The sequence below is a fragment of the Portunus trituberculatus genome, chromosome 11 (genome assembly GCF_017591435.1).
Source record: "Portunus trituberculatus isolate SZX2019 chromosome 11, ASM1759143v1, whole genome shotgun sequence".
Classification (NCBI taxonomy): Eukaryota; Metazoa; Arthropoda; class Malacostraca; order Decapoda; family Portunidae; genus Portunus; species Portunus trituberculatus.
Genome location: NC_059265.1, coordinates 5,210,687 through 5,222,282, shown reverse-complemented (window position 1 = coordinate 5,222,282; position 11,596 = coordinate 5,210,687). Strand labels below are relative to the sequence as shown.

Sequence of the window (11,596 nt, the reverse complement as noted above, 5' to 3'; positions counted from 1 at the left end):
AGAGATTGTCAGCCGTAACCCAGGAGAAAAACAAGAGATACAGCCTCCACGCTCCCGTCACGTGTCTGGTGGCAGTCCGCAAAGCCTTGATGAAATGGCGATGAAAAACCAATATCGCAAAAGTCCGCTCATCATTCCTGATGAACGATCCGCTCAGAAACAAGACAGTGGGAGGATCGAGATGCATCCTTGGGGTCCCAGGAATCTCCGCCGCCGTCGAGAAGTTGTCAACCGCCACGTACGTTCCTCCAACATCGGCGTCTCTACCAATTACCAGGTAATATCTGAAGCCGACTTGGAATTCACACCGGCGATGGACGATAGCGTGACAGTGTTCAAGGGCCACCCTGAAGATATGGTATATGGTGTGTGCCTCCCAGCTCCTGGCTTCTCTGCTCTGTTTGTACTAGTGGCCATGTGCACAGTAATATCTGTATTGGTGGCTGGGTTCATGTGCCACCACCGCCAGCTTCAGAAGGACACCACGGAATCTCCAGCCACGCCCCATCCCCACCATCAAATGTTTAGCATGGTTCAGTTCCTGCGGGGACACCTACCGGGCTATTCTCAATGAAGTGGCGCCACCACCGTCTAACACCTTACCTGCTGCCATTACAGTGACCACTAGCCGCTTCAAGGGATCTATGTATTTTTTCTCTTTTTAGCTATGTGCAATAACAGAGCTATACTATATACTTGCTGTGGCTTATGATTGTCAACTCTAAATGAAAGCAGCAGAGGTTTAGAATGTGGCTGAAGCACGCCCTTCCATTTCTGTCTCCACTGTTTGTCGTAATTTATAGTTACTCTTTTGAGGTGGACAGAACAGACCACACTCTTTGTTTTGTACGCCTGCCCTGCTCAATGCTAGACATTGCTTGTCTTGTACACCGTCCATTATCATGTGACATTGTAAAAAAATTTGCATAAGTGTAAGCAAGTTAGAAAAAGATCGCAGTTATATTATCACTGTTTTAGATAAGCGACAAAGTACATCAATACAAAGTGAATGTCATGACTTTGTATTAGGCTTGGACTCTTCACTGTTGCCTAAGAAACATGGGGGTGCTGTTGAATAGGAAACGCCATTACAAATCATCTCTCTGAATTTACTATTTCCTTTCAGTATTACAATGTACCCAGAGGAATTTCCTTCAGAACTTTGGTTTGTGGAGGACGTTAACTTTTGTTCATCATAGTTTCTCTTTGTTATTTTCCTTTTCTTCTATCTCTGGGCTCAAACTGAAAGCCATATGTCTGAGGCTGACTTATTTTAAGTAGCGCAAGTTTATAAATAATTATTGCAGTTTTTCTTTCTATGCACTATATATATTTATTTTCGTGCGAGAAATGTTTCAAGGAGAATTCTCACCTAATGGGATCGAACTAATGCCTTCCCTTGTCAATAATCTCGTACCTTTCCCTTCCGGACACAGTTGTGGGTATGAACCTTTCTGTCCCGCCCGTTAAGTCACGCAGTGTTTAGACAGAACTGTCCCAGCTGCTGCTTGGGCCAAACTCCTACCCCCAGTGATTTAAAGCACGATCTTTGGTCTGAACAGAGTAGTATGTTGCCAAGTGAAGGGCTGCGTAGCGCCTTGTAGGTACCATGGATAGGCTTCTCTTAGGTTTCCTATTTTTTTTCGAAAATCATTTAGCACTATTGCACTCATCATTAATTAATCGTCATAGAGACAGAAGCATGTGTATGCAGTGGAGGAAAAATATTAATATGCAAGGTGGTCACATCCCTTCAGGATTTTTTGTTTCATTATGAATACAAATACATCTACCTCATTGAGTATTTTCTGAGGCAGAGATCCCAACTTAACCAAAAAATTCCATCCATACACATATGTAAACATTCTTCTGTCAGTGCAATTTGGTATTTATTAATGGTGTTAATGAGACCGCTTCCGTATTCACAAATTTACAAATACGTCATCCATGAAAACGGGAAAAATCATGTTATTAATAGCGTGCTAAATTTTGTAGTGTGAGGTAAGGCGTGGTGAAAGCTGGTGGTGTATTGTCCCTTCGCCCTCAGACGCCACAATTCAGCCGATCCCTGTCATTAGGTTAGCATTGTTGTAAGAAAACATAAGGCTCAACTCCAGATCATTCAGCTCAATTGCACTATGATTCTGAATCTCGCAAAAATATTTGCTTCTTGGTACAAGTGGTCCATCTCTCCTCTCCTCGTCACTCTGACAACATCGTGAGTGGTTGCGACGTCCCTGAAAGTCTCCAGACAAGCGAGCGTTTCACGTTACATTTCATTATCAAAATTATCCACAATAATGTGAGCATTCGTGGGAATCTGAACTCTAGTTTTGTAAAATAATTTGACCTTAGTTGTTGTTGTGTAGGTTATTGTTGCTATTTTGGTCTTTGGTGTAATTCTGGCAAATCGTAAGGAAATTCATGTACGGTCGCGTCCCAGAAACTCACTGATACAGCCGCCCTTTACTTACGCCTTTTATTGGATTCTGAACATAGTATGTAGTCGTGCATTCACAACTCGTGGCGTCACTGTTGCAGAAAACCTTGTGTTTCCTTTCTTGCGACACACTCAGTCATCTGTTCCCTCTCACTGCAGTCATCTTCAACACCAGAGACAATTTATTCTTACGCTAATGTCTTCTTCTTCTTCTTCTTCTTCTTCTTCTTCTTCTTCTTCTTTCTTTCGTTCTTTTCCCTCAGACTCACGTATTTTATTCTGATATTTTCCCTATCATAAGCTAGACCTTCATGCATTTTTTTTTATCGACAACGTTCCAGAATATATAAACAGAGCGATTGGAGACTAAACTGTTCTTCATCGATGAGTATCAAAACACAAGGCAAGAACGATGTAGGTATATTTTGTGTCTTCATAGAAAAGAAGAAAAAGGGACTAACTGATAATACCGAGACATGGAAGTACCAACTATAGAATTGAAAAGTTTTGTTGAAATGCTGGTAGTACTTACTCGTACCTCATCCTTTCTGTGCTTGCTACTCTAGGTAGTTAAATTCCTGCCAGGCTGTGTCGCAATCTGGCCTCTAGGTGACGCTTCTTTTAGTCACAAGTTCACTTCAAAAAAAAAAAAAAAATCATTATTCGAATTTATTCCACGAAAAAAGAAATTCGAATTTGTTTTATGATGAAGGTTTTTTCAGTCGTTGCACGAGATGTGTACACTAGTTGTTGTTGCTGTTTTTAATTTTTTTTATATTATTCATTAATCTTCATTTATTTGTTTACTTATTTGTTTATTTATTTATTTATGCATTTATTTATTTATCTACTTGTTTATTTATCTATTTCCTTATTTACTTACTACTTATTTCTCTATTCATCTGTTCATTCATTCACTGATGAGATGAAGGTTCACTCGTCAACATCGAGCATTTTTCTTATTTGGCATTTGTTTCTCTCCTTTTGTGTTTGCTTTCTTCATTTCCTCATTGTCACTTTTACTAATGTACAGTATCGGGGAGCCCTGGACCACCTGGGTTCATGTAGTTATTAGAAACTGTGAACTGTGTGTGTGTGTGTGTGTGTGTGTGTGTGTGTGTGTGTGTGTGTGTGTGTGTGTCCATTTGTTAATATATACATAAGACAAGTAGTGACTCATTAACTACACCTAATTCGTATTTCTTGATGTAATGAAGGGCATATGCATAGATCACGACGCGCCGCTCAGCCGTCTCTTTGGCACTAGTGTATTGAAGCTAGTGGCGAGCATAAACTATGTTAGAATGTTGGCGTTCTGCACACGTGAAAGATTAGGGCATTTATTATTATTGTCATTATTATTATTGTTATTTGTCACTTATTATCATTATCATCAATTTGTTGTTGTTGTTGTTATTATTATTATTATTATTATTATTATTATTATTATTATTATTATTATTATTATTATTATTATTATCATTATTATTATTACTATTCTTATTATTATTATCATTATTATTATCATTATTATTATTATTATTATTATTATTATTATTATTATTATTACTATTATTATCATTATTATTACTATTATTATTATTATTATTATTATTATTATTATTATTATTATTATTATTATTATTATTATCATTATTGTTGATATTGAAATCGTTATCACTTGTTAGAAAATTTGTTTCCGATCTGCTTATAATTTGGTCTAACTTTTGCAAATCATTCTTTTACCTTAACTTTTCATTTTATTTGTGACTCTGTGTGTGTGTGTGTGTGTGTGTGTGTGTGTGTGTGTGTGTGTGTGTGTGTGTGTGTGTGTGTCACATGAATATTTTCATTTAACTAGCAGCAGTTCTAATGCAACAGGAGTGAAGTTACTTGGTTCCGTGACCTTTCTCATGTCTCATTACTTACCTCCATCAATCGTAACCCTGTTGTAAAGAAAAGAAATTGCTTTGTGCGGACACCAACAGATTATGAAAACGTGCGGGTCATCCAAAACAATCAAGTACAGTGCTCAACATATCCCTTTACAACAAAATAACTGACGAGCGCCTCAGGCCTGTGCATATACTACTTCATCACAGAGGATTGCAGGATGCTGCTGCTGCTGCTGCTGCTGCTGCTACTGCTACTACTGTTGTTGCTATAGACGACCCATGTTCCTGTCTCCTCGTGCCTAATATTGTTGAGGAGGCCGTTTCATTGTGCGAACATTAGGAAGCATAATTATGCAGGAATTGATGAAACTGTCCTTTTCATAGTCTGATGTGGTACAAAACATGGACGGCCTGCAAACAGTGTCTTAAAGAACAATGTCCTAAAGATACCAGTGCCTTTAAATAGTGGTCGTCTGCCAGCAGCCTCAGCCCTGCCCCTCGTGCCGTGGCATTGCTTCCCATCTTTACCTGAATCTGCTCTCTCTCTCTCTCTCTCTCTCTCTCTCTCTCTCTATATATATATATATATATATATATATATATATATATATATATATATATATATATATATATATATATATATATATATATATCACACGTCTTCCCAGGAATAAGAGTGGTTTGTACTCTACTGACTTTTATGATTAGTTATTTAATAATTAAACTAATGAAATCACTTAGAACGTTTGATTTAACTGCAACCTGCATACTTTGTAAAGACTTACATATAACGTGTAAACACTTTTTTGTTGTTGTTTTTGCATGGTGATCACCGAGAGAGAGAGAGAGAGAGAGAGAGAGAGAGAGAGAGAGAGAGAGAGAGAGAGAGAGAGAGAGTAGTAGTAGTAGTAGTAGTAGTAGTGGTAGTAGTAGTAGTAGTAGTAGTAGTAGTAGTAGTAGTAGTAGTAGTAGTAGCAGTAATACATAGAAGTAGTAGCAGCAGCAGCAGCAGCAGTAGTAGTAGTAGTAGTAGTAGTAGTAGTAGTAGTAGTAGTAGTGCGTATAGTAGTAGTATTGGCCGCAAAAGTACGTAATAGGGTAGAGATAGAATAAACATATTTATGTGTTCCTTCGGGCTGAACATGTTGGATCACAGCCTAAAGGTTCCTAGGGCCTAAACCTCTTTCTGTCTATAGATTATGTCTTAAGGGTCTAAACGTCTTATGGCCTAAAATGCCTTACAGCAAGTTGAGGCTCTGACAGGTTCATGGCCGAACTCTTTCGAGATAAATTGGTCGCGGTACTTACCTGATATTATATATTTTATCAATATGAACCGCTATCTCAAAGTTTTATTGAAGCATTTAATATTTTTAATATTGTTTAGTGGATTGAAATACTGGTGGAGTGTGTGTGTGTGTGTGTGTGTGTGTGTGTGTGTGTGTTCACCTCGGTCGTCTGCTGGTCACCCAGCCAGTCTTCTCCATTACGGAGCGAGCTTAGAGCTCCGTAATGGGGTAGGACTGAGACCACATCACACACAACACACAACGGGAAAGCGACGCCACAACCCCTCGAGTTACATCCCGTACCTATTTTTACTGCTAGGTGAACAGGGGCCACACATTAAGAGGCTTGCCCATTTGCCTCGTTGCTTTCCGGGACTCGAACCCGGGCCTCTCGATTGTGAGTCGAGCGTGCTAATTAACCACTACACTACACGGTGTGTGTGTGTGTGTGTGTGTGGTGTGCGTGTTCGGCAGCTTAAGTTGAATGTTGTTAATCATGTGTTTTGGTTGATGAAAGTCAAAAAACACATTGTACGCACATTCTCCTCGGCATAAGTAGCAACAAGTGCCAACAAGTCCTGTGGCTGTGATGGAGGGATGCGCTGGCCGCTGGGCCGAGCACGGCGCCGAATGCCGATGTGATTGGAGTCACAGTCACAGGAGTGTGAAAGGGAGTGACTGACGAGAGAGAAAGGATGTCTGAGGATAGGATGTGTGAATGTGAGAGGATGGGATGTTGGAAAAATGGAAGACCTCAGCAGGGAAATGAATGTATGAAATGTAGAGGTAGTCTGTGTAACTGAAACCCAGCTAAAAGAGAGATTAGAGCTGGAGTCAGAGTTTCAGAATGATAGGTAAAGGTAAGAGTAAGCAACAGAGGAAGGGGGGAGGGGTTGGAGTAATGGTAAGATTAGATGTAGGCATGGACATAGAGGAGATAGACGTAAGGGAGTGTGAGATGAGTGAGGATGTTATGGCAGTGAGATTAGAGTATAAGGTAGGTAGGGACAGAGAAAATAAATGTGCTACATGACCGTTGAAAGAGCAGAAGCGAGAGCTGAGAATGAAAGAAAATATAGGATTGTTGAAAGGCTGGTACAAGAGAATAAGAATGAAAGAGTAATTGTGATGGGGGACATGAATGGTCATATAGGTATTGGGTGAGGAAGTAAATGAGAATGGACAATTGCTATTAGATTTTGTGGAGATGAATGAGCTTGAGATTTTGAATGTGACCATGGCAGAGGGTAGAGTGACATGGTGTGGAAAGGAAAGTGAATCTGTCATTGACTACATGGTGGTTAACGACAAAGCGAGGGAACGAGTGAAAGGCATGTGGGTGGATGAGGAGAGAAAGATTGATGTAGCGAGTGACCATAATGTTATGGTATTGGAGTATGAGTGTGTGAAGGAGAAGGTGAAAGGGACTACACAGGGGAAGGGAAGGTGGAAAGTTAGAGAGGCAGACTGGGATAGTTTTAGAGAAGCAATAGAGAAGATGGAATGGAAGACTGGTGAGAATAGGCCACAGACAGAGAGAGGAGTGGATGAGTGTAATAGGGGTTTAGTTAGGAAACTAACCATAGCTGCAGAAGAGAGTATTGGTAGGATAGAACCAAGAGGTAAAGGGAGGGAAAGGAAAAGGAAGAGGTGGTGGAACAAAGAGATAGACAGGGCGAGGAAGGAAAGAAGGCAACTGAATAGGAGATGTAGGAGCCTTAGAAGGTACAGACAAAACAGTGAGGTAGAGAGAATAGAGTATGATAGAATGTGGGAAGAGTATAGTAGTAAACAGCAAGAGGTGAAGGCATTAATCAGGAGGGCCAGAGGGAATGGGGAGAGGAAAATTATTGAGGAACTTAGAAGAAAGGGTGAAGAAGGAGGTAGGGAATGGTATAAATTTTTAAGAGGAGAGGAAGGTAATAAAGTAGACCATGTAGAAGAGTTAGTAGTGAATGGAAGGAGAATTAGGGAAAGAGAGGAAATGATTAGAGAGATAGAAAAGTACTGGAAAGCTATTGGAGGAGTGAATGAGCCAGCTAGGAAGGGCTCCTTTTCTGATGCAGAGGCACTGTACGACGGACTCCTGCACACCATCGAGGGATTTATTGCAACTCCAAGGGTTCCAGCAAGGGCCCATGCTCCACGCCGCTGGACTTACGCTACCAACCCTGTCATTCTGAACTGCCAACAGACGCTCGCTGCCTACCAGAGACGTTGGCAGCTCAACCCAGCAGACACAGAGTCACGGGATGCCATGGTTACCGTGGCTCGACACCTCACGGATCTGCGGCAGCAGGAAAGGAAGAAGTACTGGGTCTCCTTCCTGGACAAGGTGCGCAGGACACGGTCCCTCTGGGAGGTGTGGCACCATGTCAACAGCGTCCGGGGCAAGTCCAGACGGCAGGTGTGTGACCCTGATCCTGCAGGCAGGGCACGAGAACTCGTCTTGCAGTGGAAGGAAGCCTCATCCTTCTCTGGCCTTCCTGTGGAACACCAGGAGGCGCTTGATCAGCAAAGACCACGAAGGATGGAGTTGCTTTGCCACAGTGTTCCTCTGCTGGACGACACCTGTGTGCCTATCACGCATGACGAACTCCTCTCGGCAGTCAAGTTGGGCAAGTCAACAGCTCCTGGCAAGGATGGCATCACCTATGATATCCTCAATGCTCTCCTGGAGGTAAAGGTAGACAACCCTATCTTGGATTTATTTAACATGTCTTTCACTGCAGGCAAGCTTCCCGCTCTTGAAAACAGCCATCGTCATCCCAATACCCAAAGGTGATGGCACCTTTCGCCCTATTTCTCTCACCAGCTGTCTGTGTAAGATGATGGAACGGGTAATATTGAACAGACTTATATACAAGGTGGGCCATGTACTCTCTGGCAATGTACATGGCTTCCTAAAAGGTCACTCTACAAGTCATTGTTTTGTTGAGTGTCTTATAAATAAGGATGCTACCTGCAGAGCTTTCGTTGATCTCAAGGGTGCCTTTGACAGGGCCAACAAAGATGTTATTATGGAGGAACTCATTCTCAAAGGTGTCAAAGGTAGATTATTAGGATGGATCAGGGACTATTTGTACAATAGAACAGCACAGGTTTGGTTTCAAGGTGCAGTCTCCTCTGAGGAAGTTTTTGAGCTTGGAACACCACAGGGTGGAGTCCTTAGTCCAATGCTTTTCAATGTTTTAATGGACAAAATTGCACGCTGTTCCTTTCTGCAGGACACCCAGGTCCTCATCTATGCTGATGACTTACTCCTCCAATGCCCCACACCCAGGATTCTCCAGGTTGCTTTGTCACAGCTGGCAGCATTGTGTCCAAATGGGACTAGTGATTAATGAATGTAAAACAAAATTTCAAGCTAAAGGGAAGGTCTCTCGGCTGCCCACTGTAAATAACATTCCCATCCCTAGAGTTCACATACACAAGTACCTGGGTGTTCAGATAAGGTTTAGGAAGTCTCTTCAAGCCTTCCACTATGTTCGAGACCTCTGTCTGCCACGGCTAGCACCACTTTGGCTGCTAGCCAACAGGGGCCTGGGGGTGGGCATTCCAGTCCTAAGAATGTTCTATATATCTGTCATACAGTCCCTTATTGATTATGCCGCCCCTGTTTTAATACAGTTTAGTGCCACCCAACTCTGTCCCCTGGAGCTTGTACAGAATGAAGCCATGCGGATAATCTTGGGATGCCCCAGGACTGCACGGATTGAAGTCCTCAGAGCTGAACTGCACCTGCCGAGTATTATGTGTAGGGTACAGGAAATGACTTGTCGCACAATTAGTCGGATGCCATGCACAGGCTCTGACTCTCTAAAGGGATCACTGACCCCCTGTATCATGATCCTCGCACTCCTACAACACCATACCTCAGGAAGATCTTGGGAGTACTGACAAGTGTAGGTGTAGCCGAGGCTTGTATTAACGTTGTTATGTCACCGCTGCAACCCGCCTGGAACCCTCACCGTGTCAGTGTTGATATTCACTCACTGCATCAGCCCAAGAGGGACTGGCTCCCTCATGTGCTGCAAGACATGTTCATGACTAAATTGTCCAAGTACCCACACGTTCAGGCTATTCATGTTTATTGTGATGGGTCAGTCAATGGCAGCAGGTCTGGATGTGGGCTGTTCATCCGTGACTACATCTCTGCCAGTCTCTACACTGACACTGAGGTTTCCAGGCGGCTCCCTGCACCCATGTCTTCCACTAGAGCAGAACTGTATGCTGTACTGGAGGCGCTCCACATTGTGGCGCCTCCATAAGAATGTATATTTCTTTATTGACAGTCAGGCTGCATTGTACGCCCTTCAATCCACCTCCCCATGGACTGTGATCTAGTTAATAAGTGTCTTGATCTCATCCACGCCCTAGAAGGTGCTGGTGCCACGGTCCATTTCATCTGGATACCCTCTCATGTGGGTATCCTTTAAATGAAAAAGCAGACCACCTTGCTCAGTGTGCCCTACAAGATGACACAGTGGACCCTGGCACTGAGTACACTCTGGGTTATGTTAAGAGTAGCATTAAGGACTTTGTACAAAGTAGCATTAGTGATCAGTTGGAGCTTTGTTGCCATAGGGGCAGTAGCACTAGTCTTCACTATGCACGTGTCTCCCAGAGCTGTGCTTACACCTACGGGAGACACACTGCATCACATGACAGGGTGGCAATGAGGCTCAGATTAGGCTACAAATACTTTTGGGAAGTCAGTGCTTCTCCTGGTGTGTGTGTGTGCTGTGTGCTGCACCAAGGGACACACTCTGCATCACTATATCATGGAATGTCCTCTCATTGCTAAATTTAGGCCACAAGGTCAGCATGACTTGTACAGCCTCATTGACCATCTCCTAGACTCTGCCACCCTCAGGATATACTCAGGAATATCATCAGTTTGCTCCCAGACTGTAGGATGTCTTAGGCAATAAGGTGTGCAATATGTGTATTTATTTATTCAAATACTTGTATTCTTGTTGTGTATACTGTCCAGAGTTATTTTTGTGATACTTTAACCTTAAGTCTTTGCCCAGGGGGGGGTTGGCAAGGCCCATCCTCCTCCTTTGTTGTAATTATTTATTAATTCAACAAGAAATGTATCAATCAATCAATCAAGGTGATGGTAGTGAATAGGTCTGAGGATGAAAGCAATGCAGTATGGAAAACTGGAGAGAATGAGAGGAATCAGGCACAAGAATATAAGTACTTGGGGATGTGGGTGAGTCCAAGTGGGTGTGAAAAGACAAAGAATTAAAAGTTAGGTTTATTGAATCAGTGGGTAGGACGACTGGGGAGTGCAGCAAGAATGAGAGCAAGCAAATATGATGTGCTGAGAGAGGTGTGGAAGAGTGTGGCGGTGCCCAGCATAATGTATTGTATGGATGTGATTGCATGGAATGAAAGTGAAATTGACAAGCTAGAAGTGGGACAAAATAGAATAGGTAGAATGGCACTGAATGCTCCAAGGTACACAGCAGTAGAAGCTTTGAGAGGGGATATGGGATGGAGCACCTTTAGGGAAAGACTAGTTAAAGCCACACTTAGATACAAGGTCAGGCTGGAAAGAATGGATGAGGAAAGAATAGTGAGGAAGGTATACCTGTGGAATGAAAGTGGGAGTCAGTGGAGGAAGAGGTGCATGAGAATGACAGAGAGGAGTGGTTTACAAGTGGTATGGGGGATGAGAATGGCTGGGAGGGGAGGAATCAAAGTGAATGTGAATGGATCGTGACAAGAGGAGGCAGGGTAGGAACTGAATGGGATGCAAGGAAATGGAAGAGAGATAGACAGAGGTGAAGTGGGTGGGACTGAATATATGGAAGAATGGGATGGAACGAAAGAGTATCCTGGAATGGTACAAGGAAAAGGAAGCCCCGATGTATGAAAGGTGGTATGATGGCAGCCTGGGTGGTGACCTTCTCTTCCAAGCTAGGGCACAGTGTATGGATGTGAATGCAAGGAACTACAGG

The 11,596-nt window shown here is 42.6% G+C and overlaps 1 protein-coding gene across 2 annotated transcripts in view; it reads left to right on the top strand.

The window, feature by feature from the left end:
- LOC123502374 overlaps positions 1 to 3,619 on the top strand; it is a 51,546-nt gene extending 47,927 nt beyond the window's left edge. For both annotated transcript variants that reach the window (XM_045251550.1, XM_045251549.1), the window contains exon 8: positions 1 to 3,619. This exon is cut by the window's left edge and continues 370 nt beyond it. In XM_045251550.1, coding sequence (XP_045107485.1) covers positions 1 to 574 — 574 coding nt within the window. In that variant the 3' untranslated portion in view covers positions 575 to 3,619.
- The last annotated feature ends 7,977 nt before the right edge of the window (positions 3,620 to 11,596 follow it).